Raw genomic sequence first — 27,565 nt, 5'->3', positions numbered from 1 at the left:
ACCGTGGCTCCCAGCAGGCGCACTGCCAGGTCACTGTGCAGTGGCTGGCACTCGGGCTGCCCCAAGAACATGACCCAGCCAAGCCCACAGTGAGGTGATGTCCAGCCTCCAGGGTCCTTCCTCTGGACAGCAGCCACTGCCCACCCGAATAGAACACAGGGGGACACGGCCTAAGGCCTCACCACCTGCCAGCTCACAGGCAGTCCTGCTCGGCAGCAAGTGCCCCAGGCCGGCCTGCTCTGGGGTGGGGGGAAGGGGTGAGGGGCGCCCTGCTGATCCTGTTTCCAGCAAGCTGGGTCCCTGGATCCTTTACTCAGTACCTGCCTCCCACACACACACCCTGAGCTGACTCGGGTCTCTAACTGGCCACCAGCAAACGCGGATGGAACGCTGGGGCCGCACAGGTGGAGAGGAGCTGCTGATTCCTGAGCCGTTTGGACTGCTCCAGAACACAAGAGAAGATGCCGCAGACACAAGACAGTCTCAGGCCAATGGTGAGAAAAACCCAGCTACGAGCTCACAGCAGTCTGCCCCCGTTGCCTGGCATTCAGGGACAGCCTGACCTCACTGGCTCCAGAGAACAATGACAACCACCAAAGAGGGCGCACCAAGCCCACTGCTCACTTCTGCTCTAGTCCAGACACTTCCCAGGCAAGAAACCACGGCCACAGGGAGGGTGGCACACAGCCGTGCTGAGTCGGGGGGAGCAGAAGCGCTCCGCAAAGGACGCCATGGGGGTGCCGAGAGGCCACAGGACAGGGAAGGAGATGAGCGGCGGCGGCGCTCTGTTCCCGGCGGACCCCACAGCGGCCAACGGGGAACCTGAGACACTTCACTGGGCAAGCACCGAACAGACAAGGGAACCTGCTGGTGCCCAGGTAGGAGCGCGGCGGCAGCCAATCAGAAAACAGAGTGACCAAGGCACGTCAGACAACCGCGCAGACCCTCCGCCTGGTGCCACAGCCGAGGACAGCTGCCTCTCCAGGTATCAAGTGAGCAGCACCGCACGGCAGATCCCCTGCCCCAGCCCCAGGTCTCGGAGCCGCTCCCTGGAAACAAGCATGCGTGCAAGGAGATGCTGGTGGGGAGACGTCCACGAGGGAACGACACCGCCTGAGTCCTCGTGGGAGGGACAAGGAACAGAGAATAAGCTGGAATGGGTCAGGGGTGGCCCAGACACAGGGCTGAAGGCTCCGTGCCAGGGAAGGGGGAGTTTACAACCAGACAGTTGAGTCACCTGACACTTGGGGAAAGGATCTTCCAGGCAGGGGACAGAGCAGTTAGCCAGGGCCAGAAGTGTGCCCCTGTGTATGTCTGAGGATTCTCTGGCAGGGGGGTAGTGGGGGTGGGGTCTCGATGTGGCGGGAGCTACAGGACTGAGGGACTGTGGTGGGGCATGAAGGCGGCCACGGCAGAGACAGGCCCAAAGAGCTAAGGGGATGGTGGGGACAGGACAAGTCTTGTGAACTCATGAGTGTTTGCTATCTGCTCTGGTGTGTGTGGGGACGACAGGGTGACTGTCCCGCAGCAGGCCCAGAACAATGCATAGAGAACATGAGGCCCTACACTCAAGCTCCAGGAATGCGGTTTCACCATGTGTGACCAAGGGGTCACATGGAGGCTGTCCTCTGCTCTGTCCAGGTCACAGAGTTGCTGCCCCAGATGGGGTCTGGAGCACAGACACACAGTTACATGTGTGTGCCAGCAAGGACACAGCACACACATGTGAACCCACCTGCACACACACCTGCACCTGCGGTGGACCTGAGACTCTGGCTAGAAACTCTGAGCGGGGCAGGGGGACGGAGGGCTGTGGTCTGTCGTAGGGGTGCCCCCATGACCCCCGCTGCCCATGCTGGGTAAAGCCAACCCTCTGGCAGATGAGGCCCACGGCACCCACAGTGAGGTGTGGGCAGAATGGGCTCAGCAGAGTGCACGCGGGGAGACGCGGGGCCCCCACCTTTGCCACCCTCAGTCCCATGCCATGCTCACAGATGCTGGGGCTCAGTGCGGGCAGGACAGAGAAACTGAGGCCCACAAGCTACAAATGCTGTGTATGTAAGCCCCAGCCAGAGAGAAGCAGGGCAGTGGGCTGGGGTGACGGAGGCCAGGAAACAGGCCCTGCCCACTGGGCAGGGGCTCCAGACCCTCAGTTATACCTAGGGCCAGGTAGGGACAACAAGCTGGCCAGGAGGCCCAGGGCCAACTCCACTGTGCCGTGCCATAGTGTGTGAGCCTCTACGCCACGGCTCCACCGCCCATGACAGGTGGGCAGTGATGGAGCAGCCTGTGCGTAGCCGCAGGCCCTGCAGACCATCTGTGATGCCAGCCAGGCTCAGAGGGGCAGCCCTTCCCCAGAGGTCAGGCAGCTGGCCCAGGGCCGCCCAGGAAAAGCCGTCCATTTACGCTAGGGAGACCTCTGGCCGCTCTACTCAAGCTCAGACATTTCCTGAAGATGCGACCCAAGTCTGGGTGAAGACTCACCAGATCCCTGTTGTCTGGCACCGTGGTGGGCAGATTCCAGATGAGAACTCTGCCCCCACTTCAGTTTCCTTATCTACCAAGTGGGTGCTTGAGGGCGGTGCCCTCAGCGGCTGTCAATGTCCCCACTGCTCCCACCACATGCCTTCTCACAGCGGACACCGACCCACACAACTGGAGAGCCCAGGCCAGGCTCCCACCCCACCCCCAGCTGTCTGCCCAGGCCAGGGAGCCCACATCCACACGGGCGGGGGAGGCTATGCAATGGCGTCGTGCTTACCAACCGGAACGCGGGGTCCCCCTTGGAGGGAGCAGCCCCTCCCCCATGGCAGCCCTCAGGAGGAACACGGGAGCAGACGAGTGCCGGCCTAGGCAGGCTCCAGGTTCGGTGCCCTACCTCCGTTCCATGACTGCAGGCAAAGTGCTCCTGCTCTCCGGGCCTCAGGATCCCCAAGTGGAGAGCAGGGGGCAGCCTGGAGGTGCTCTGGCCAGTGGGCGTGGTCGCTCCCAGCTGCCAGCTCCTCTCAGCACCAACCCTCCTCTGTCCCTCTCCTTGGAGGGCTGGGCCGGGCACACATGCAGCCCCCCAGATCAAGGCCCCCACAGGCGGGACCCATGGTGTAGGCTTCAGCACATGGACAGTGGGGCCACATCCTGGACCCCCACACTCCTGGCCCTTAGCAAGCAGACCTAGCATGATCGTGTGCCCCTTGCCCAGGGGGACACCAAACACCGGCTCCAGAACCACTACCACTGAGCCCTCTGCACAGGCCCGAGGGAGTTCTGCCCCCCTGCAGGGCCACCACCCATCAGAACGCAAAGAGCCTCCAGTGCCTGCCTTGAGACGACAGCCCCAGCCCCAGCGTCCTAAGCCCGGGGAGAACTGAGTTACTTCAGCAGAGATGCACAGCGTGCCCCCGACGTCACCCGAAGCTGGGAGCTGGGCAGGCAGGCCAAGAGCACGAGCCCACACGGCCATTCACCTGCTGATGTGGCCACAGGGAGGCCCGGCCTGGTGTCTCAAGCACAGCCGTGTGCAGCAGGTTGTGTCTGGCTTTAGTGTCCATTTTCTGGATTATCCAAGTTAACACGTAGTGATCGGCATGAGAAACAGAAGTAGACACGAAGTCACCGGTTACCCCAGCTAAAACTTGGGGTGTTTTCCTTTTTGTTTGTACTCCTGGTTGCATGTCTCCTAGACCCATGTAGAGACATAGTGGGTAACCCTTTCTTTCTAGCAAAAAAAGGCGAAATATGCCACTAGGGCTCGTGTGGTTCTACCCACAACGTACTGTGAAAAGGCCAGGGTAGTTCCCGCAGGCGGTCTAGGCTGGAACTGAAAACCGTTTCGGACTATACGTGTTCACTGATGTTGATCTTCGAACCAGCTGAAGGTGTCTCGCTGTTTTGAGACAAATCAGCGAAGAACCACACAGATGCCAAACCAGAAGGGTGGTTTCCAGTGGGTACGTGCGGCACACGTGCTCGCAAGTCGGCAGCACACAGAGAGCGCGCCACGGGGATGCACTGGTGCCCAGGCATGCGGACAGCCCTGATGGAAAAGCTGGGGGGCACAGAGTAGGTCTGCCTGCAAAGTGGATCTCCCGGGAGACTCAGGGGCTCGCACCGTGGCCTAACGGTTCCCGTTGCCATTAGGGAGGGTGGGTCGGGAGGACCTCAGTTCTGCCCTGGCCTGTCCCCCAAGGGCCTTCTCATCACCTCTGCAGGCAGAGATGTCACAGGAACCAGGACAGCAAGAAACATCCACCTGTCCCTAACATTCCTGGTCAGAGAGAAAGACAGCCCCTGTCCCCACCAAACCACAAGACCCCTGCCCGCTGCCACCTGCTCCCACCCTGTTGAACAGAATCAGAATGCTGACGGAGGGCCAGGGCCGACGTGGGCAACCCCTGCCCAGCCCATAGCCTCCGCACGCCCTCAGCTCAGATGGCGAGCTCCCGCCGTCCAGCTCCACGCCCAGGCCGTGGACACACTGTGAGGCCGGCCAGACCGGAGCCCTCTCCTCAGCTGACACCACCATGTCGCAGTGCGTGGCCCCAGCATTTCACACAAGTGGCCTGTGATCCTCTTAGACACCAGAGGTAAGGACTCCTCCTCTCTTCCCGGCAAACACAGGTGCGCAGGGAGGTGCTGGAAGGGTGGGGTCGGGGCCTGCCTGGGGCGTGGGGGGCGGGGGAGGCTGCATCCTCAGGATAAAGAAAAGCAGAACTCTTGGACTCCCGCACTCAAAGCTCCTGAGCAAGTCTACACCTGACATCTGGGTGTTTATGCCCCAGGGGGGACAGCGGTGCACATCCCTGTGCCACGCAGCCCTGGCAGAGCTCTGACACTGGGTGGGGGGCTTGACGTTCGCGGCACTGGGCCTCGGGGTCCCCATCTGCACCGTGCAGTTTGAGGACACGCAGACCCAGAATGTGCCTGGTCAGGTACACGTTCACGGTGTGCTGCCACTCGGTGTCCTGATGAACTATCTGAACTCTGGGGAAACTGTCACGCTTCAGCCAGAAGTGAGCCCCAGCGAGAGAACCAAACTGGAAGCTCCGACTTGTGCAGAAGCCCCGTACTTTCCAAGGCAGGCGGGTCCTCCGTGGCCCAGCGGGGCAGGAAAAGGCACACTGGTGCCGTGGCTGGTGAACTCGGAGCAGCCGGCAGACTCCGTCTACGGCGGGACCTGCAGAAGCCCCCACGCCCAAGGCTGCACTGAGGGTCCCCGATGCCGGAGGGGTGCGGTCAAGGCTGCTGCGGGCTCACTTCAGCGGGGGTGCAGACGGACTCCGGCACAACCTTCCTCAACAGCCGTTCTCCCCCACAAACACGTATGGGGCGCGGGGACCGTCACAGAGCCCACAGTAGACAGCCGTGGTGCCTGCTCTCGTCCAGCTCGTCCAGCTCACAAGTTCGGGTGGGGAGAGGGTCAGAGAACACTCACTCCCTAGATGGCTTCAGAGAGGGGTCGCGGACAGGAAGGAAAGCAGAAGGTGGGCAGGTCTGGGGAGGGCGTGAGCCGTGTCTGTACGGAGACTCGAGGGTCCAAACGACCTGGGACCAAAGGGCCCGAGGCAGCAGAACCTCGGGGGGGCTAACGTGCCTGCGTGGGAGGCCGACATGCAGGGCCCTGGAGACCACAGCAGGCCTGTGTCTTGCCCACCTGGCAGGGCAGCCTCGCACCTGGGAGGCGGCAGGAGGAGCCAGTCCGCGAAGCTGCGGCGCTGAACTTGGCCATCCCTTCCCATTCAGAGCTGTGGCACGTGCCACCCCGCCACAGTGTCTTCGCTGGGGACCCCTTGATCCGGGAGCCACCCAGGGCCCCCCAGCAGCACACAGAGGGCCGGGTGGGGGAGGGGGCTCTGTGGTTGACCTAAGTGCCCCACCTCCCTGCATGATCCACTGCTAGACAGAAAGCAGCGCACCTGTCCCAGAGGCATGTCCCCGGCGGCCGGCGCCTGACACCGGACAGACCTGGCCCACCTCAGGGAGAGGGCGCACTGCAGGCCCCTCTCCCCAAAGCGCGGCCTCCGACGGGGGATCCCAGGCCACTGGCTCCCGAGCCCCAGAAAAACGAACGGGGACTGGTAACGGGGCAATCTCTGGGACCCCCAAACCCAGGGGAAGCCGGCAGCCCCTCGTAAGAGCCGCGAGGGGCCCCTGGAGGGTGCGGGGTGGGGGCTGGCCGGCTGGGCGGGGGACTGTGGGTGCGACGTCCCCGCAGCGCTAGGCCACCGCCCGGCCGGACCTGACAGCACTCAGCCCTTCGCAACTCACCTGGGCTGGCACAAGGGCCGCGTGTGCTGAGCAAATACTGCCGGAGAGCTCCGCACACAAGCGTTTTTTGGGTTTGGGGTTTTTTTTGTGTGTGTCTGTGTGTGTGTGTGCCGACCTACGGACCCGCAGGGGAGCGGCAGTCAGGAGAGGGTCTCAGAAAGCCCCTGCCTGCCTCCGACGGAGCAGAAGCGCGAGCAGGAGAGGAACGCTGGACTCTCCAAGTGCCCCCTCCGGACCCTCTCCGGGACCCTCTCCGGGACCGTCTCCGGACCCTCTCCGGACCGTCTCCGGGACCCTCTCCGGGACCCTCTCCGGGACCGTCTCCGGACCCTCTCCGGGACCCCCTCCGGACCCTCTCCGGACCGTCTCCGGACCCTCTCCGGACCGTCTCCGGACCCTCTCCGGGACCGTCTCCGGACCCTCTCCGGGACCGTCTCCGGACCGTCTCCGGGACCCTCTCTGGGACCGTCTCCGGACCGTCTCCGGGACCGTCTCCGGGACCCTCTCCGGACCCTCTCCGGGACCGGCAGGCCCCCCCCCGCGCGTCCTGAGCCCCGCCGGGCGGTACGTCGGAGCAGGAAAACAGCCGAACGAGAGGCGCGCGGGCGGCCGGCGCACAGGGCCACCGCGAACCTCTTCCCCCCGGCCGCTCCAGGCGCCCTCGCCGGCGCCCCCCGCAGCCGGCCCGGCCCCCTAGCAGCGACCGGCGCGGCGCGCGGGGCCCACGCGGCCCGGCAGCCCTACGGGGTGGGTGTGCCGCCGCCCCGGGCGCGCCCCGCCCGCCGCCCCACCTACCTCCAAGGCCTCGAGCGTGCTGAAGCTGGCGATGGCGAAGCCGTCGATGACCTCCTCCTCCTGCGAGCTGGACTCGCGGCGGCGGCGGCGCGGGGGGCGCACGGCGGCGGCGCGGGCCGGGGGCGCGCGGGGCAGGCCCGCGTTCTCCTTGCCAGGCCCGGGCTCGGTCTCGTCGCCCGACGACGCGCTCGGGTCGCGGGCGTCGCGGGCCGCCTCCCGGCGCCGGCCGCGGTCCCGCTGCGCGCGCGAGCGCCGGCTCTGGCGGACCTTGGCCTCCATGGTGCGCGGTGACCTTGCGGCCGCGCCGTCGGGCTCCCGCGCTGCCGCTGCCGCTGCCGCTGCGCTACGCGGCGCCGCCGGGCTCGGTGCGGGCCGCGCGGGCTCGGGCCCTGGGCGGCGGCGGGCGGCGGGCCGGGCCGGGCATGCCGCGCGGGGTCCCTCAGCCCCGGGCCCGGCGCGGCCTGGGAGCCCCGGCGCGGGCGGCCGCGCGCATCGGCGGGGCGGCCGGCGCTTAGCGGCCCCGGGCCGCGGCCCCGGGGGCGCGCCTCATGCGCGGCGGGCGGCGGCGGCGGCGGCGGCGGCGGGCGGAGCGCGGGCGGGGCGGGTCCCGGGCTGCGGCGCCGCGGCTCGTGAGGCTGAGGCTGAGGCTGACGCGGAGGCTGAGGCGGCGGCGGCGGCGCCCGGAGCGGATAACAACTGACGTACTTCCGCCCGGCAGCCAGCGCCAGAGGAAGTGGGCGCTCCAGCCGGGTCCGGCGCCAGCCCCGCCCCGGCCCCGCCCCGGCCCCGCCCCGGCCGCACCCCGGCCCCGCCCCGCCCGGCCCCGCCCCGCCTCCGGCTGAGGAGACCCCGCCCCGGGCCCCGCCCCGCGCGCGCCGTCCTCCGCCGAGCTCCGCCCCAATTCCTGCAGGCTCCGCCCCCCAAGGAGGGACTGGAAGGCCGCGCCTCCCCCCCCACCCCCCACCCCCCTCCGGCTCTGCGGGCACCTGGGCGGGGCGCCCCCTCACGTGGGAGGCACCCTCCAGGGGTGTCTGCGCTTCTCCAACCTGGGCCTCACCACGGAAAAATGGGGGGGGACTGCTGCAGCCAAACCCGACACGTGGGCCGAGGGCCAAGCTCACCGTCCCGCCCGAGCTGGAGGCTGGGTGGGGGTGGGCGCTTACTGGGGGGGTTCTCCCAGGCGCTGCAAGTCCTGCTCACGTGGGATGTGTGCAGAAGGGGGACGGACTGCCCCTTGCCCCTTGCCGGAGAGGGAGCGACTGAAGCAAGTTTCCAGGCCTCCCACTACCCAAAACCAGCAGCGCGCCCACTGTCTCCGTGTGGCCCCCTGCCCCTCTCAGGCAGGCGGTCGGCTGCAGGCTCTCAGCCCGGGGACCTCTCCGCTGCCGGTCCAGGCACAGCGCTCCCTCGTCCCTCTCCCAGATCAGGCTGCTCAGATTTTAGGGTAGGGCAGCCCTCCTGAGACCAGAGCTCCAGACCCCAGAATGCACCCTCACTGAGGCCCCAGGGCTGCCTGGTTCACATTGAGACAGCAGGTTCTGCTGCAGGGGTTACTCCCCACGGAGTGTTACAGGGGAGCAGGAACTGATGGGAAGGGGCGGCTGGAGAGTCGAATGAACTTCCTCTTTTGTCAACCGGGGACCGCCTGGGAAAAGGAGGAACACTCAGGTGGGGAGAAGCTGTTTTCTTCCCTCGACTCCTACTTAGCAAGTGCACTAGGTCCAGGCACTGTTTGTGAGGCTGTTGTGAGGACACAGCCCTTTTGGAAGTGGGGGAGAACGTGATGGTGACCGTGGAGCCCGACAACATAGTATCTAATGATAACACGAAGCTAACTGAAGGGAGGGGTCCCAGAATGCCTCTGAGTGCAGATCTGAGCTGAGAGCTGCAGGATGAGAAGGAGCTGGTAGTGCACAGGACTGGGGAACCATGTTTCCCTGCAGAGAGCACAGCCCATGCAAAGGCACTGAGGCAGGGTAACATTTGCTGGACTATGTGGAAACTGAAGGGAACACAACAGATGAGCTCTGGAAGGTGCCCCCTTGCTCACTGAGGAAGTGCTGCCCTGGGCCATGCTGGGAGAATGGTCCGCTGTACCCCCCATATAGGGACTTGGGCTTTCAGTTTGTATCACTCTGCCCCTTGGAGGGCCTAGGGCCCCAGTGTGGGGGGGGGGCAGGGAGGCGGGTAGTCTGGGTGCCCGTTGCCAGGGCTGCCACTGATGATCATTGGAAAGGCACCTCGACAAGCTTTCAGACACAGGGTTGGGGCTCTCAGGCCCCAAAACTGTTAGCCTTCAGTCCATCCCGGCCCCATGAGGCCCTCTCTGTTCCGGCCCTCCCTAACCCTCTCCTAGCCTTCCCGGGGTGGGGCCAGGGTCCCCCCCCCCCCCCCCGCCTCTTCCCATTCCAGGTTTTGTTAGGAAAACTCTGACTCCTTCAGCATCATCCCTTTTGAGTTGTAAGAACCTCGTTAGGAAGACAGAAACGGATCCAGACTGGTCCCTCCGTATTCCCGCTATCCTCATTCCCACCTGAGGACAGAAGGCCAGAAAATGTGGGCATTGGAGGGTGCCCCAGGATAATATTTCAAGATTCACTTGGGTACAGGCCCTTGGGTCCAAGGCCTGTTCTGAGGGCAACTTCCAGGCTCCATACCTGCTCTGTAGGGTGCAGAGACCCGCCTACACCCAGCCTGGGGCTTCCTATGGGCCCTTTCCTGTTGCCCCTCCCCCCACCTCCTAGAACAATGCGTGCCGGGCAGGGCTGTCACAGAGCCAGACTGTCCGTCCCCAGCTTCCTCCCACAAGATCAGGGCAATGGATCCCGCTTCTTTGCCTTGGGTTCCCTGCTCCAAAACAGGGCTGGAGGTGCTGCCTCTGCTCCCCGCAGTGGGTGGTCTGAAGATTCAGCGAGTTCCCCAGCTCTGAAACTGTCAGTCACGTGGGACTGGGAGTTTCCTCCGCGTGCATCTCTGGGCCTGCCCCAGAGTTTCCCACTCATCTGGGTCCTGAAAATTTGCATGTCCAACGAAGGGGCTGCAGGTCTGGGGACTGCACTTTGGGGACCACGGTGTCCGGAGCTACGACAGCACATGGCACACAGTAGGGCTTACAGATGCGTGCCCCCTCTGTAGCCACCCGGGTCCCTGAGCATGGGATCCCGCCCCTCCCCCGCGTGCCACCCCCCACACACACACTCAGGGCCTGCCTCTTGTGGACAATGAAATCCTCCCTCTTCTTGTTGCCCTAGTTCTGGGCGCCTCACTAGCTCTCTCCCAGGCCCCTGGGGTTTGGTTCTGCGCCTGCGGCCAGCCCAGGTCTCTCCTGCCCCTTCATCCTGTCGCTGAGGACCCTCCTTCCCACCAGGTGGGACCATCAGGTACCATAAGGGCAGAGGGTCCCTGCCTTCAGACGGGAAGCCCACCGGAGAGAAAACCTCTCCACCCCCAGCCTGCCCTGGGCCCTCGCTGTGGCTGGAAGCCCAGCCCTCACCTGGTCGCCTTGCCCAGCACAGGGCCTTCCCCTGCTTGGCCGATAATTAGTGGCTTCCAGGATGGCTGGTCAGCCCCATCAATCTTCACCGCTCGGTTTTCCTTTAGAGAGTCACTGTTCTTCTCCAAGACTCTGAGCAAAGTTAATTGACGTGAAATTCTATTCAAAATTCAATTTGCTCTCACAGATCCAATTCAGGCCCTATAAATCAGCGGGGCCGGCTGCTCCTTTGGGGTTCAGACTTGCTTTTTGCTTGCAAAAGCCAGGAGAAGAGTGCCGGCCAGCAGGCCAGCCCCGGTGGCGCATCTAGGAGCCAGAGGTCAGCTCCTCCGTGCGCTCTGCTGTTCATCCCACCTCCTTCTGGTAAGAGCACTTCAGGGTCCTCTGGATACTTAGACTACTTCCGTGGACTCCCCCTACCCCCAGCCAAGGAATGGGCAGGAATGTCAGCTCCCGTTGGGCTAATGCTGCCTAAGTAGCAGTCCGCAGAATCTCTGAGACTTACAACGCCAACTTTGTTTTTCTGACTCCCAGGGCTGTAGGTTGACCTGAGGGGCTCTGCTTCAGACTGTGGGTCAGGTTCAGGTCTCTTTCTGGGACCCAGGTGGCAAGAGGTGAGCTCCCTGGGGTATTCTCCGTGCAAGACTCGGAGGGCCAAGCCGAACACACGGGCACACTCAAAGTCTATGCTGTAGGCCTTTGCATCTTGTCTGTTTACAGGCAATGCAAGGCAAGTCGGGTGTCCAAGACCATCGTAGGTAGGGTAGGAAGCTGATGCCTGCCCCTGGGGCGGGTTGGGGGGCTGGCCCTACAGGCTCCCACAACAGGAGATGAATGTGGTTCTTGATGGAGAGGAAGTGAGCATTTGGGGACTATATTTCTATTGGGCACAGCCTGTTCCTAGAATTACAATCTGTCTTCGGGACAGTGTCCACGACATTGATAGTTGGAGGGCTCCCATCCCCGATGTGCCCTTTCCCCTGGTTCCTGCTCCTTGGTTCCTGAGCCTGCACCTGCCCTGGGGGCTACCCACATCCTGCCCCCATCTGTCCACACCTCCCTCTTCATCAGCCCCGGCTCTGATGTCACGTCTTCCCAGAGGCCGGTTGGTGGCCTCACGCTGAGAGGGTGCACGCCTGGGGGGCTGGTGCGTGCTCGGCAGGCAGGGGTGGATGCGGGACCAGGGTTCTCCGGAGAGCCTGCAAGGCACCCGGGTCTGCCGCGGTTGCACTCAGACTTAGGACGCATGGTCCCCCGACCCCACGCCGGCGTGGGTGCCCCCAGGCCTGTAGCTCAGGGGCTCCTGCCCGTCTCCTTCCAGCACTGGGTCCCGATGAAGCAGGATAGCTGTGCCGTGTGGGTGGAGGGGGCGAGAGGCCGGCTCAGGAGCCTGGGTTTGTCTCGACCGTGTCCGCAGCTGCCGCTCCGCTCCCCTAAGACATGCCCACACCCAGAGAGCTGTCCCTACCGCCCGGTCCGTCTGTGGTGGAAGGCCGGCTCTGGGGCCCCAGCCCACAGATGGTGCCTCGCCACCTGAGGCCTCCCCACCGCGGCACCCTCTCCCACCATCCTGGTGCACGCTCTGGTTCATGAGCACGTCCGCCCGCTCCAGAAGGGCGGCCTTGGGCCCAGCTCAGCGCTAGCACAGAGCAGGGGGATATGTAAGCAAGCTGTGGTTTGAGGGCTCCTCCCGGGAGGGCCGTGGGCATCCCAGCCTCCTGGCTGTCCTGGGAGCAGGGGGGCGGCCTGTGAGAAGGCCCGATCTGCTGGGCGTTTTCACGGCAGGGAGGTCCCCATGTGGGACCTGGTCTGAGCTGTGCTGACAGCAGAGCAGGCCTCCAGGAGGGAGGAGAGGCCTCGGGACAAAGTGCCTGGACTCACAGGGCTCTTCTCCTTAAAGGTGCCAGAAATCCAAACCTGAGCCTGCTTATTCCCCCCTGGAAATTCAGAGGTATATTGGGGCCTTGGGTAGGACTAGACTCGTGAGACTGGCTTCACCGGGGCAGGTGAGGGCAGCAGCAGTGGCCGCCGGTGCGGTCAAGGGCAGCAGGAAGAACACGGTGAGAGCCTCCCAAGGGAGCTCAGCCTGGCTGCACTGAGATCCGGGACCTGTGGCCTGTAGGACCGGGAGAGAATAGGTGTGTGTTGTTTCAAGCTGCGTGGTTTGTGGCCACGAGAAGTAACCGCCAGGCCCATGCCCTACCCGGCACCCCGACCTGGGCCTGGTCTTGCCGTGCCGGGGTCTGTGGGAGGGTTGGAAGCAGCCGTGTGCCCATTCTGAGCCCAGACTCAAGAGATGCTATGTGTCTCTGCCTGCTGTCCTGGGCCTCTGCCGTGGCCTCGAGGAGGGTATGACCCTGCTGGTCCCAGACTCCAGAGGCCCATGCCGTGGCTGCACGGCCCAGGCACACCCACCCCAGCGTGAGTCTGACTGAGACGAATAGGCGACCTTCAGACATACGAAGCGTACGTACATTTTGTCCGAAGCTGCGAGAGTCCCAGCTGTTTGTTACTCAGCACTTTTGTGGACTAGCTCACAAGTGCAGGTGGGGTCATGGGTGACACAGCGGGAGGGACCTCGCATCGTGGCTCTGAGGGGGCCTGGGTGCCTTCAGGCATGGATGGCGAGGAGCCTGCCCCACAGGGACTGAAACCTTTCCGCTCTGCCGGGCCAGGCTGCAGGAACAAGGCGTTGGCGACTTTCAGAACATCTGTGGTGTGCAGCAAGAGGGTGGTGATCTCCAGAGGCACAGACCCGGCCCCCCAGGACCCGCGGTCGGCCAGTGGGGGCGAGTACTTGGCGAGTCTTTGCCCTCCAGGTCACCTACTCCTTGTATTTATCAGTTTCCGCAGCATAGAAGGGTTTCGAGGCCACTGCTGAGGGGCTGTGGACATGAGGTCCGCGAGTGTGTCCGAGAAGGGGAACACGATGTGGACGGTAGCTGGAGGGGAACGTGGGGCCAAGAGCAGTTTCCTGCAGAGGAAGCACGGTGTGGTAGTGTGCCAGCGATGCCCCTAACGGCTGTCCGTGGTTAGGAGCTTGTTGTTACCACATAGGGTCCCCAAGCAAACTCGCCTAGTCTTCACGAAGCTCTTCATTGTGACCGGTTTGTAAGAGCCACTCCGAGCTGTCCCTGCAGGGAAACTTGCGTGTTACCCATGCAACAGTTGAGAAACAGAACATGGCGCACAGCGTCGGCTTTTGCTCTCCTTACCTGGTACCTCATAGACACAACGTGGCTGCTACAGCTCTGGTCATCAGGGGTCACTATGAAGGCCCACGCGGAGAAGAACAGCAGACTGGATGCCAGTCCCGGGAGTGCTCATTGACCAGAAGAGAGTCTCACGACCATTAATTGTTGTAAAGGTCTCTGGGAAAATGAAAATCTGGTGGTGTGGGGGGGTATACTATGACTGCCTTAAACCAGATGGGATTCATCATAAGGCCGGGGGAAGAGGCCCCGTCTGCTGTGGTCAAGGGCTTTCTGCTGCATATGGAACAGCATGCGGCTCTGTGGGCAGCAGAGGAGGGCATGTGTGGCTATTTGCTGGACAGTGAGCACTGTGTCCTCATGCTGACTTTGGTAACGGGACCCTGATTTTCTCTGGGGTAACTCTGTCCCATACCCATTGGGCAAAATTAGGGAAGTATTGACTCCATCTCTGGCTCTGGGTGTAAGCACATCCCCTAAGTTTTGCCGATGGAAAAATCCCATTTCCCTGTCCCCAGTGATTGGTCCAGGGATGGGTAGTCATGCTTGGAAGGGAAGGTCACTTTTTCCTCGGGTTTTGGGGGAGGCGGGTGTGTCGGGGCAGAGGGACTTCTGGCTGCCACCTCGCCATCAGAAGGGAGGGAGCACCTACTGGGGAATGGATCCCACGTGGAGGGCAGCTGAGCAAGGAGACAGAGGGAACTGTTTCCTGAAGACATATTTAACTCCTGGATCCCACTGTACCTGAAGCCAGAGCTTCCCATGGACTTTACAGACACATGATTCAATACATTCCCTTTTTGCTTAAGCGAGTTTGTGTTGCGTTTTATGCCACAAGCACATCTTCCTGAAAGAATGCTGTCCAAGATGACCCTACTATGGTGCACACCCCAGAGCCGGATGGGACCTGTGCATTGAGGCTTGGTACTCCTCCATAGGCTCCTGGCTGCCCTCTGTCAGGGCTGATGCCACCAATCACCTGCTCAGGGCAGGCAGCCGCCCCCAGGGGTGCAGCCCGGCAGCCGTCAGGCACGTCCTGCGGCGCGTGGTGTACCCGGCTTTCTGAGCTTTCTGAGAGTGTACGCTTTCAAGAGCATACCTAAGGTTATGGGAAACCCGCAGAGACGCAGGACAGCATCTGTATTTGTCAGCTTCTTTCCCAGATGCCCAGCCTCCAGGTGGATGAAGGCAAAAGGAGGGCGTCCTGGGAGGATGCGGGACGGGCACCTGCTGAAGGAGGCAGGCGTGAGCGCACCGCAGGGGCGGGACTTGGGGCCACGTGCCCTTCCCACTCGGTCGCTGTTCCCGCTCCACTGCTCACTCACCACTGCCGTGATGGACCAGGGGACGCTGTGGTGACCTGCTCTGGTCACCAGCCCCTCGGTACGGTTTATTTCTTGCCCACATGCTGGGAAGAGGGTGGGGCTCTTCTCCACGTCATCACTTAGGGTTCCTGGCACGTGGAGGGTCTCTTATCGCCCCTGCTGAGACGTAGAGCCCCAGAGGGGACACGTGGTAGAGTGGCGTTGGGGGCCCGCAGCTACAAGACCGGGCCTGGAAAGGGAGGGCACGCCAGTATTTGTCAGGGGCGGATATCTCCGCAGCAGTGTGTGGACATGACCTGACGCACACAGGCTTCTTGTCCTCGCGATGTGACTCTCCAGACCCCTGCACAGGAGTCCTGTTTGCCGGCCTCTCGGAAAACACGCAGGGCTGAGTCTCGGGTTAACTCAGGTTAGCGTTACCCCGAGCACCCACTCTGTGCTGAGCCCTCCACGGGAGACATCGGACACCATCCCTGTCTAAGCCCCAGAGTCTCTATTTCAGATTCCAGACCCGATCTGAGTTCGGCTGCTGTTCTCTTGTTTGGCTGGAGGAGGAGGCATGCCCAGTCACTGAGACACCTGCGGGCAGACGAGACCTCTCCTCTGCCGTGGTCCCCACCCGCCCTCGTCTCTTGCGGCCGTGTGCTCCACCCTCTGTCCCCTGCCTATCTGCACGGGCGTCTGCGGCGCGGGATGTCCCTGTCGGTCTGCTCAGGTTACCTTTAGTCCTTGCTCCAGGTACTTCCAGAGAGTTCCCCAAACAGTGACAGCCTGATCCGAGATGACCTGTAGAGATTCAGGCTGAAAACCGTCACTCCGAACAGGCTGGCGGGACACTGTGCTGTGAGGATGGACGAGCTGCCCCCCTGATACCAGGTCTTCCTTCTCCTCCTCACCCCGCTTGCCGTCTTCAGAGCTCGCCTGGCACATCTTCCACTTATCACCAGCTCTGGGCCATCGAGCAGGGCCCTTCCCGTGGTGAAGGACCCAAACTCAACCCACTCGGCTTGGGTAACAGGACAAGATGTCACCGGTGTAGCCTAGGACGGTGAACATAGCTTGACCCGGGGTTTCGAACAATGCCCCCAGGACCCTGTCTCCCTCCGTCAGTCCTGCTGTCCGCTGTGTTGGCCTTGTTAAGTAGCCAGGCTTATACTTGCGGCGGCAACATGTCCCTTGACTGAATCTCCAGGACCTCACTCTCTCAGAGCAGTTACTCCAGCAAGACAGTCCCTCCAAAATCCCAGGGCTCACTGTCCCTGGACTTGCGTGGGCTGTTTGCCCACGTCTGATCAAACACCGACCCAGGGGAGGATAACAATGACAGGAGCAGTGAGCAGTTACTAGTGCTTGCCAGCTGCAAAGGCACTAGATTTCTACCTGGACATTTCACTAACGACTCAACAACATCAATTCTTTCTTATTTTTATTTTTCTTAGGATTTTATTTATTTATTTGGGAGAGAGCATGAGCAGCAGGAGGAGCAGAGGAAGAAGGAGAAGCAGACTCCCTCACGGAGCAGGGAGCCCAACATGGGACTCAATCCCAGGACCCTGCGATCATGACCTGAGCTGAAGGCAGATGTTTCAGCGACCATGACCCTGGCATCCCCATCAATTCTTTTTTAATCCTCTTTTCATAAATGAGGACACTGAAGTACATGAAGTTGAGTAACTTGGCCAGTCACATAACTTTTATTCATGAACCAAACTTTGAACCTAGACATACGGCTCCTACATCACCACCGTCACCATCACTATCAACTCCACAACCATTAGCATCATCACCACGATCACCACCATCATTATCATCAACACCACCATCACCACCATCACCCTCGCCATCACCACCACCACCACCATCACCAGCATCACCAGCATCACCAACATCACCACCACCATGACCATCACCACCACCATCACCATCACTAACAGTGTGATTTAGAGTGAGGGCTCCTAGCTACCACCACCACCATCACTACCACCAAACCATCACTGCCATCATCTCCATCACCGTCATCACTGGCATCACCACCATCACCATCATCACCATCACCACCACCGCTTCCATCACCTTCATCATCTCCATCACCACCAACATCATCACCATCACCACCATCATCACCATCCTGAGAGGGAAAGCAGAGTTAGAGGTGCGGAAGTGTGAGCGGGCAGGGAAGATTTCTCTGGCCACAGGGATCTCCGGTGCAGGTGTCAGGCAAGAGTAATTACTGCATGAAGAGAGTCGGAGCAGGATGTTGGAAACATCAGAGCTGGGACAAGCCTTTGCTGCAGGATCAGTATGTTGGTTCCAGGCTCACCTTCCCTAGAGTACCACTTAGCGTGATGTGGAGACGTGAGGGCAGTTGGGGGTAATTTGTTGAGTTTTCCTCCAGGAAGGCAGAATTAGATGTGGGGTAGCCCCACTCTGGATGCCCACAGAGGGGTGGGAGTACTGAGGTGGGGAAGAGCTCCCAGCCAGGCTGACAGACACCCAGTCTCCTGCCTGAGGCTTCTCGGCTGGTAGAAGGCAGCCCTATGGGGTCAGGAGGAGGCAAGGCATGTGTTCTGGGGCACACAGCTGGCTGGCCCCAAGACGGAGCACCAGGGTGGGCATGCACAGTGCTCCTTGGCTGGCTGAGCCCGCAGACAGCGCCACGCCCCCGCCCCAGGGGGGCCGAAGGCTCAGACTTCTGCTAAAGAGACCAGTGTTTTGCCTTCGGGGATCTCCTGTGTGTCCCGACACTTCCACAGCTGGAGAAAGGCTGATGTTACCAGGAAAGACTCTGGGGGCCCTGATGGTACAGAAATGGAGGACACTCAGTGTGGGGGCGTCTTGGGCACTCGTCGCCATGGACACGGAGACCAAGGCCCCCGGGGGCTGACTTGTTTGAAGTCATACCAGGTAGGTTGGGTGGATCCAGGGACATTAGGAGCCAAAGGACGTAAGTTAGGACCCACAGCGAAAACCCCAAGCCAGTCCAGCATGGGTAAACACGGGACTGTGTGAGTTGGTGCAGCACATGGACACGCGGGGGGCTGACTTCGGTGTGCTTTAATCTAGAAGCCAACCCCGATCACCTTTCCTGATTGTTGGCCAGGATTTCCTCCTTCCGCTGGCAGGAGCATCACTGGTTTGACTAAGGTTATCTGCCAGTACCTGGACCAACCTGTTCAGATCATGGACCGGGGAGGAGGGGGGTACTGGGGAATGGCACATGCTGACTGGCCAGGTCTGGGTTTGGCCAAGGGGAGATTAGGGCCCAGAGACTGTGTTCATAGGGGAAGATGCTCATTAAAGCAGGCCGAGGTGCCATTAGCAAAAGAGCTGGGAGGCAGGAGACAGAGAGAGAGCTCCTGTACCCCCCCCCGAGAGAGACTATGGTGGCCCCCACAAGTGCACGGGGTGGGGGGTAATGCTGTCTGCCCCTCCCAGCGGAGGCTCCTGGCCTCGAGCAGCTCCCTGCCACCTGCACACTCTGGGTGCTGGGCCAGGAGCCTGGCCGGGGGTCCTGGGGGAGTGGGTGGTCAGCCCGCCAGGCAGCCCGTGTGTGCACCGAGCTTTTCCATGGCAACAGCTGGACCAGATGCCTGCTCATCTCAGCAGCCACTGGGGAGCCTCTGCAGGATGGTGAGGCCACACCCCGCGTCCTGAAGAGGATGGGCACGGGGTGGGGGACATCCGGAAGGGACTCCAGGGAGCGGCAGGCAGGGCCGGGCCAGGGCTTGGGTTCCCCAGGCTGACAGGTGTGGTGGCTCAGAGCAGTTTTGAGGCCAGACCTGACGTTTTCTGGTTGAATGACCTCAAACGCTAGTAGTCTAGGTTTTAGTTTCCTCACCAGCAGGACACAAATAATCGTGCGCATGTCCTACGGCTGGGGACAGTCACAGGTTAGTGACATGGAATCCAGGGGACCTCCTGCACGGGGCACCTGGGGGCGGGGGGAGGAGAAAGCGCCAGGGGATGTCCGTGGGGCAGAGGGACGACTGAGGTCAGATATTCCAGGCACCCCAGGAATCTCCCCAACCTCACGTCCATGCAGGCCGCTCATTCACGGGGTCTGCTCCGGGCTGGGTGCTGCCCTCCCTGCTGGGACGCACAGAGACTGCACAGGGACCGTGCCCAGGGGGGAGTCTGGGGGCAGCTGGTGTTGGTGGTTCTGTGAGAGGCAGCCAACTGTGACGTTGAGGGAGCCCAGTGCACACAGGACCGCTGCTTCTGATCCCAGGCCAGTCTGGGGTCCTTGAGACCCCCACCGACATCTGACTCCCACAGCCCTGGAACTCCCTGAGAGCTGTTGTGCTCACTGCCAGGGTTTACTGCAGGGAAGGGAAACAGGTTAACATCAGCCAGGGGAAGAGCACGAGGCAGGAGCAGGGGGTCCTCAAAAGCGTTTCTCTGGGATGGTTCCCGTGGGGCCATGGACAGAGTGGGCTCCCCAGCTCTGACGTGTGACAGCACGCACTGGTCCTGCCAACCAGGGGCCCCCAGCCTGGTGCCCAGTCTTTATGGGGCCGTGGGGGCTGCTGGTGTCCAGCTCCTCCCAGGGTGGACGCCGTGTGGCCAGAAGCCCCAGCGTGACCTGTACACGGACTCCGAATGGCCGGGTTCGGGCAGCCAGCACTCCTGCGGGACAGGGCGCTCTGGGCCTGTGTCCCTCCCAGGAGCCGGCAGAGGCCAGGCTCAGCTTGGGAGCGGACCCTCCACCACACCCTCTGCAATGCTGGTCTGCTTTCCCAGGCGCCTCTCTTGGTCTGAGCAGGGAGCAAACAGGGGGTCTCTGTGGCCGTGGCCAGCACCATTATCTGCCCCAGCAGCATCCTTCCACGGGGCAGAGACCAGTGCCTCTAACCGCTGGCAGTGACCACTGGGTCCCGCCGCCATGCCTCAGGCCTGGGTGGGGACTGCGGACACACGTAGTGACCCCGTGGTGTGGACCGTCCTAATGCCCAAGGGCTGTGTTGCACGTGCGCTCATTCCAGGCTCGGCCCGAGCTCCTGCTTTTGTGTGCGGTGCTCACGCTCGCTCCTTCCCCCGCCCGGCTCGGGCGCCCGCTGTGTGCCCGTGTTCTGGGCCCTGGGCTGCAGCGGCGCACAGCTGGCCTGCTCTGCGTCCTGTCAGGTGCCAGGGAGAGAAACAGGGACTCCTGCAACAGGTGAGGGCAGGAGCTGCAGGAAAGTCAGCTCACAGCGGAGCTGGGACATCTCGTCCCACCTTCTCTGCCCTGGGACAGGCCATTACACCAGCTCCCAGGGGCTCTGGCCTTAGAACTGGGACTGCATCACGCCGCGGGCTTTCCCAGGCCACCTGCGTGCAGACGGCGGGTCTGCGGCTGCTCAGCCTCCGCCGGGCCGGGCCGGGCGTATACCACTTCCCATACACAAAGGCAGGAGGCCTGCTGGGGTGGCGGGGCGGGGGATGGGGGTGTTGGCGTGGGGTTGGATGGGCCCTTCTCATCCTCCCCGGGTCCGATACACTCCCTCGGAGACCCTGTCCTTGAACTGTGGTCAGCACTCACCTGCAGGTGAGGCCCGAGGGTGCCCCTGTAGGGAGGGACAAGGGACAGAGGAACACAGGAGGGCCTTGAGGGTGTCCTACTGGCCTCAGCAACCAGGAAAGAGTGGCCCTGTCTTGAGTGTGGGGTGCGGGGGTTTGGGGAGGCTGGTTTGGGGTACTGAGTATGTTTCCTGGGGCCACAGTAGCAAAGCACCACACCCCCAAGGCGAGGCGGCTTCAACAACAGAAGCTCATTCCGTCTCCACGGGGCGGGGTGGGGGGGTGGGGCACAGTCTGAGATCAAGGTGTCTGCAGCGCCTGGCTCCCACTGGGTCGGGGGAAGGTCCTTCAGGCCTGGTGCAGTTTCTGGTCCCCAGCACTACCCAGTCCCCAGCCCCTCCACCTCCCTGGGGCACAGGAGGCCAGGGGTGGACTTTGCTCAGGAGGAAGAATGTAACACCAGGTGGTCACAAGAGTAACAAGAGCACAGCAGGGGGGCGGGGGTGGATGAACAGCCGGCTGGGAGTGCTCGGTCTCCCTCCTGCCCTAGAGGCTGGGCATCACCGAGCAGGCTGTCCCTGCGGAAGACCACCTGGGGCACAGCCGAAGTCCCCACTCACTCATTCATCCGCTCAGCCCCACCGCTCAGCCCCAGGTGGGACGGAGGGTGCGCGGGGGGGTCAGGCCCTGTCCGGGGCTCTGGCAGCAGCAGAGACCAAGGTGCCAAGAGCCCTCCCCACTTGGGGCTTTCCTGGGGGCACCTCTGGGACAGGAAGTGGCCCTGACACGTGTCTCCAAGAACATCCACCAGACACACGGAGGGAGACAGAGTCCCCTGGGAAGACCTCAAAACCCCAGGGACGCTGGAGCCTCTGGGGGTGACACAGTGGGGGCCAGGCGGGGCTGGGGAGCATGCCTAGGCCTGGGCACCCTGGGGTCTGGGAGCAAGAGAGGAAGGCGTCGCTGAGAGTGGACAGGAGGCAGGGGTCCCCAGCCACTGCCCGGGGAGCAGCGAGGGGGGACAGGAGGCAGGGGTCCCCAGCCACTGCCCGGGGAGCAGCGAGGTGCCGTCTGCCCAGGGAGTGAGGGGGACAGGCCCGGGGGAGACAGGCCGGCGGGGGTGGGGGGTGCAGCCAGATGAGAGCTCAGCAGCCCTTCTGCCGCAGACTTTAAACATCCATTCAGAGTTCAGTGAGTGGGGGTAGGGAGAGATAGTTCCATTTCCTTTAACTTTTCAGGTCTTCCCCAAATGTTTATTTTTTGTTTTTATTTTATTTAAAAGATTTATTTATTTATCTATCTGAGAGAGAGCACGAACAGGGGAGCAGCAGAGGGAGGGGGCGGAGCAGGAGCCCGATGCGGGCCTCGATCCCAGGACCCTGAGACCATGGCCCGAGCTGAAGGCAGAGGCTTCACCAACTGAGCCCCGCGGGTGCCGCCCCCCAACATTTCTTAATCAAAACTTTTAAACACACAGAGAAGTTGCAGGACCGTCCCGTCCAGGGCAGACCTGCATCCCCTCTGCCCAGGACTGGGCCAGCGCTTCCCACCCACCAGGGGCCATGCCCCAGGGGCTGAAGACTCCGGGAGCCTGTCCTCCCTGTTCTGAGGCCGGAAGTCGGAGATGAGGAGCTGCAGGCCATGGCTGCCTCTGGTGGCCCCTGGTGTCCTCGGCCCGTGGCCGTGGCCCATGTCTGCCTGGCCAGCCCGTGCCGTCCCCTCTGTGTGTCTCCTGTAAGGACACCTGTCCCTGGATTTGGGGCCCACCCTGATCTAGGGTCACGACAGAATGACGTCACAAAGGCTCTTTTTCCGGATGAGGTCCATGTCCCTGATGGACACCTCTCTTCAGGACTTCTCCCCCCTGGTTTCTTCCCAGCCCAACTGCTCCCCTCAGACCGGGGGATGCAAGCCCGGCTTCCAGCTCCTCGGAACAGACCCGGCCCTGCGTGCCCTGAGGCAGGATGGGCGCGCCTCGGGCCCCCGGGGGTCCATGCGTCCCCCACCTCAGCAGCACTGGCAGGGCTCGGCAGGGAGACAAAGCTGGGGACCCAGAGGAAAAGGAAGGACCAAGGCAGCCTCCCTTTTCTGCAAAGACATGGGGCATGGAGCCCATGGACCATTGGGACACGCGGCCTCGGGAGATGTTCTCAGGCACCTAAAACGATGCTGGAGGGCATCGGGATTGGAAGCGGTCCCCACAGCGGGCTTCCCCGCTGGCCAGCTGATCAGCACGAGCTTCATGTCTCAGAGCAGCACCCCTGCTTCTCCCGTTTCTGGGTCAGATGTCTGAAGTCCATCCATGTGTGGGCTGGTTCCCTCTGGAGGCTCCGGGGACGGATACCCCAGGCCCCCGGCTCTGGCCTCTGCCCTGCTCCTGGGCTCTGCTCCCCCCACCCCACCCTCTGCTTCTGCTGCTTCGTCCCCTTCCCTGACCGACCCTCCCACCGCCCTCTTGGGAGGACCCTCGTAGGGACACGACCCGCACCCCGTCGTCCCGGACAGTCCCCACCGAAGAGTCTTCATCAAACAAAGTCCCTTCAAAGTCCCTTTCGCCTTCTAATGTGGTGTCTTCACAGGTCTCGGCGGGCAGGACCCACTGTCCTTGGGGCTGTCCTGCCCACCACACCTGAGTGACACCGAAACCTGTGGGTTCCAGCGGGGTGTTTGGCAGACTTCTGATGTGTTGTGGGGTGAGCACAGCGGGTGAGGCTGGATGCTGAGGGAGGAGTGGCCGCTGGACCGCGGGCCCCACCCTTTACGCATCATGCAGGTGGACGAGGGTCCCGGGAGAGAGATCCAAGGGCAGGGCCAACCGTGTGCCATCCCACTGTGGGGGGCAGGTGGTCTGGGTGCCGATCCTGGCTCCATGTCGTACATGGCCTCAGAGGAGGGACTGACTTCGACGCATCTCCGTTTCCTTGCCTGGAGCACGGTCTACGTCAGAGTGGGGTGAGGGTCCCTGCACGAGGGTCCCGGCGTGGCACAGCGTGGCTCTAGGATGCCGCCAGAGACCCCCACCCGTGTGTGCTCCTCCCGTCCGCGTGGGGCCTGCCTCTTCCCTGGAACCCGCAGGCTTTGGCCTCGGCCAACACGGCAGGTGACGCCGGGGCCAACCACCGTGCAGCCCACGTGGGGACAGGCCACGGGGAGATGGCAGAGGAACCAAGGTCCTCGGCCCCCAGCTCCTCACCTTGGAAGTGGGCCCTCAGCCTAGCCGAGCTGCCCCAGGGACTGAGTCTGGAGCAGAGACAGGCGTGGTCACGGCAGGTTTGCAAGCAGAAGAAATGTGTGCGGTGGACTAAGCCACTGAGCTTGGGGGTGGCTTGTCAGGCAGCGACAGAAAACCCAGGTGCCTCGTGAAGTGGGCACGGAGTGAGCTCACGGTACGTGCTCGAAAGGTCAGTTCTTGTCGTTAGGATCAGAGTCGTCCCCGCTGTCGCGGATCGTGCGGACCCGAAAACACAGCAGGTGCGTTACTGACGCTGAGTTCCTGCACCCAAGTCCTGCTGCGTCCTGCAACCCAAGTTCCTGCACCCACTCACGTGGCCAGGAGCCACGTGACACCAGACAGCCCCTCGTGGAGGCCGGAGCGAGCTCCTGCCGGCACCCGCATCCTGGGGGGCCTGGAACCGGGGCTCTGGATGCCGAGACCCACTTCTGGTCTAAGAACTGCTAGGAGGTTTTGCAGGGATCCTGTTCCCAGCATCCAGCTTTTCCTAAGAGTGTCTTGGAGCCTGGGGGAGGTGTTGTGTCCCCTTCTGCGAGGGTCTGCTCTCCCGGGGCCCTGCCCTCCCAGGCCCTCAGAGGGAAGCGAGGAGTGCTTCCTGCAGCCCCGAGCCCTCAGGGTGCCTCACTGTGCACCCCTCTGGGTTCCTGCAACAGAACCCCGCGTGGCACTGGGCTTGTGGACGGCGTGGGCATCTGCCAATGTGTCAGACCAGGGCAGGGGTCTCTCTGGGGGTGATTTTGCCCTCGGGGGACTGCCGGCAACATCTAGACACACTGGTTTTCCCACTGGTGTCTTTCCCCACGTCTCTGGGCTCCTCTGCCTCCCCCAGGAAAGGGCTCTCGTGGAGACGCCGGGCCCACTGATCATCTGGGATAATCCTGTTTTAAGGTCAGCTGATTAGTGGCTTTAATTCCACCTTAATACCCCCCACCGTGAAACCTAATATATTCATAGGTTCTGGGGATTACTGTGGCCATAAGGCCTCACTTTAACTTGATTACATCAGCAAAGACTTCTTCCAAATACAGTGACATTCACAGGTACTGGGGGTTAGTGCTTGGCCACATGGTTTGGGGGGCAGTTTAACCCCTGATAAGCCCTTAGATGAGTGCATGACACACCGTGAGGCGAGTGTGTGCTGGTTGGCCGGGCAGCCGCCTCACTGGCCCTGGCATCCCGCCGGGGACCAGGAAGGAAGCTGCCCCAGCCACGTGCCTGCTCACAGCCAGTGGCTGGGGCGGCTGGGGCGGGCTTCGAGGGGCTCCCCAAGGACAAAGGGGTTGCTCTGGGCCTGAAGCTCGTGTAGCATTTCCCCACCACATCCTGAAGGTCAAGGGTGACACAGGGCTGGCCCTGGTTTGGAGCGGGGCAGGTAGACCCGCCTTGATGGGAAGACAGCCAAGTCACACCGGGCCCGAGTGCGAGGGCACAGCGGGACAGGGCTGTCTTCGCGGCCGAGTGCAGGGGGATAGCCGGCGACCAGCACGGGTGAGCCTCACCCCATGCCCGGCCGGGATTTGTAAACTTTATTCTGAACCTCGGGAAGGTGTGCTACCGGCTGGCCTTGTCCTCACGGCCTACCCCCGTCTGGTGGGTGCACACGTGCGCACACACACACACGCTCACGCCTGCTCATGCGTGCACACAGAGACCCAGGATTTTCCTTATAAAGCCGTAACCTATAAAACCTCAATATCCACATTTATTCCATATAAACGGCTCTTGGCCCGGGCATCTAGCCACGTGCTGGTGTCATGCTGAGGTTGGGGGGCCCTCAGGCCTCTGCTGCGGCCCTTGGGGCAGAGAGAAGGCGGGGACCCCACACTGGTGTGTAGCCCTCCTCTCCGAGCAGCCCCTGGAGACGCCCTGCTCCCCCTGCCCCGGCGGTCCTGCCCAGGACTTACGATGGGGCTGGAGCCTCTGGCTTGTCCCTGGACACTCCCGGGAGGCCGGCTGCTGGGGCTCCTCCGCACATCTGCAGCCAGCGCTTCCAGGGGAGTCCTGGCTTCGCTCTCCCACCGTCCCTGTGAAGACCTGCCCCTGCTGCAGGCCCGTACCCGCACTCCTCCGAGGAGGGCAAGTGGCTTCAGGGGCAGGCGGGGGAGGCAGGGGTTCCCAGGTCTTGGGTCCCATGTGGGTCTGCATCCTGGCAGAGTGGGAGGTCGGAGAGATAAGCAGTTCTGGGGACCTCTTCACCCTCTCCCAGAATAAACGTCAGAGTCCTCAGGAGTGACTTTGGAGGCCTGCCCGAGGCCCTGGGCCCCCTCACACTGCAGGTCAGATGGTCCCTTAACCCCACCCACACAGGCTAAGGAGGGGAAACCTGATGGCCAGGGCTGGCCAGATGCGTGCCCTTACCTGGGCCTGGGGCCTGCATCCTGGGGGCAGGGCCCGGCCGGGAGGGGCGCCCCCAGCGCAGCAGTCCAGGGCCTGTAGCTAACTGATCCCAGGCCTCCCTGGCTTCCACAGAGCCTCTCCTCTGATGGGTAACGAGGCCTGAGGTGTCCGCCTGCTGCCCAGCCCCACAAAGTACAGGTCCACCTTTCCTGGTTCATCACAGGTGAGCCAGGCGTGGGGAGAGGCCGGTCAGTCGGGAGCCCGGCTGCTGGGACTGGCTCTCCCGGGATCCCCACCCCTCCGTGCGGGCCGTGTGCAGTGTGGAGTCGCGTCCCCCCAAGATTCACATCCGCAGGGGTCTGGAACGTGGCCTTGTTTGGACACGGGTCTTTGCAGATGCACTTAGTGAAGATGAGGTCACATGGGGTTAGGGTGGGGAGGTCTTTGTAAAATGAGGAGACACGGACGACCCCGTGTGAGATGGAGGTCGCAGAGCCTGGAGCCTCCGGGTGGTGCACGAGCCCACGGTAGAGCGCGTCAGCGAGGAAGGGCGCCTTTCATGTGGAGAACACACAGGTGTCCACGGCTTCGAGAGGAAGGGGCTGCTTTGGTGGGCGACCGCCTGGGTCTCTGCATGGAGCCCTCGGACAGCCTGCTGTCTCGTTCAGAGACTATCTCAAGGACACGAGCCGCCGCTGTTTCTCTGTGGCCTGTGTGTCCATGCTCCAGACCTCGTTAGGTGAGGGAGAGCCCATGTTCCGGAGGAACCGTGTCATGGGTTCTGCGGCTGAGGAGCGGTGCCCGTCGTGCCGACAGACCCTAGCACATGCCTGGCCTCACCCAAGAAGCGAGACTCCCGGGCACGCAGACAAGGGGGGGCGACCTGAAGCTGAGCAGCCTCTTATGGTAGGAGCAGTGTGGGGTGACCCCTCGGAGCAGATCTGGGGGCCCTCCCTCCATACCCCACATCTGCTCCCTGAGACCCACAGCAGCGCAGCTTTGGAAGCCTTTCCCAGGGTCCCCAGGGTCCCCAGGGCTCCAGGGAGGGGCTGGAAGGACCAGCAGGAGACCGAAGCCCCACTGGGAGGCCCAGCAGCTGCAGACATCTTGTCCTGGGACCCCCGGGCCTGACCTCCAAAGCCATCCATCTGGCCTCTGTGGGCCTTGGGCCCTCCAGTATGCTCAACCCAGTGCCCTGTGGGCCCTCTGGACGAGCCCAGGTTGCTCCCCGCCTTCCCCAGCCCATGGCTAGCGGGTCACCCCCCAAGTGCCCCGTCCACCAGCGGCCTCTGGGAGTGCTCAGCCCAGTCTCTCCCGTTGAAGAGAATTTTCAGGCTGCAGCTACAGGAAGAAAGGCAATGAGACCCTTGGAGAAGCCCCCGGAGATCACACACTGGGAAGTGCTCCTTAT

At 62.6% G+C, this 27,565-nt stretch overlaps 1 protein-coding gene across 12 annotated transcripts in view; it reads right to left on the bottom strand.

Moving 5' to 3' along the window:
- Window positions 1-7,504, bottom strand: part of FBRSL1 (fibrosin like 1) — a 77,643-nt gene extending 70,139 nt beyond the window's left edge. For 4 of the 12 annotated variants that reach the window (XR_006608869.1, XM_045087674.1, XM_045087667.1 and 1 more), the window contains exon 1: window positions 7,060-7,500. Coding sequence is in view for 11 of the 12 variants with exons in the window: in XM_045087674.1 (XP_044943609.1) it covers window positions 7,060-7,338 (279 nt within the window). In the remaining variant the exon portion in view is untranslated. Of the gene's footprint in view, window positions 1-7,059 lie in introns of all 12 variants that reach the window. The other 8 variants (XM_045087669.1, XM_045087668.1, XM_045087670.1 and 5 more) reach the window with 4 other exon arrangements.
- Between the last annotated feature and the right edge of the window lie 20,061 nt (window positions 7,505-27,565).

Source organism: Mustela putorius, unplaced genomic scaffold (genome assembly GCF_011764305.1).
Source record: "Mustela putorius furo isolate JIRA1106 unplaced genomic scaffold, ASM1176430v1.1 tig00001433_pilon_pilon_pilon, whole genome shotgun sequence".
In the NCBI taxonomy this organism is placed as follows: Eukaryota; Metazoa; Chordata; class Mammalia; order Carnivora; family Mustelidae; genus Mustela; species Mustela putorius.
Note: the sequence above shows the minus strand (reverse complement) of the source record. Positions and strands in the feature narration are given on the sequence as shown.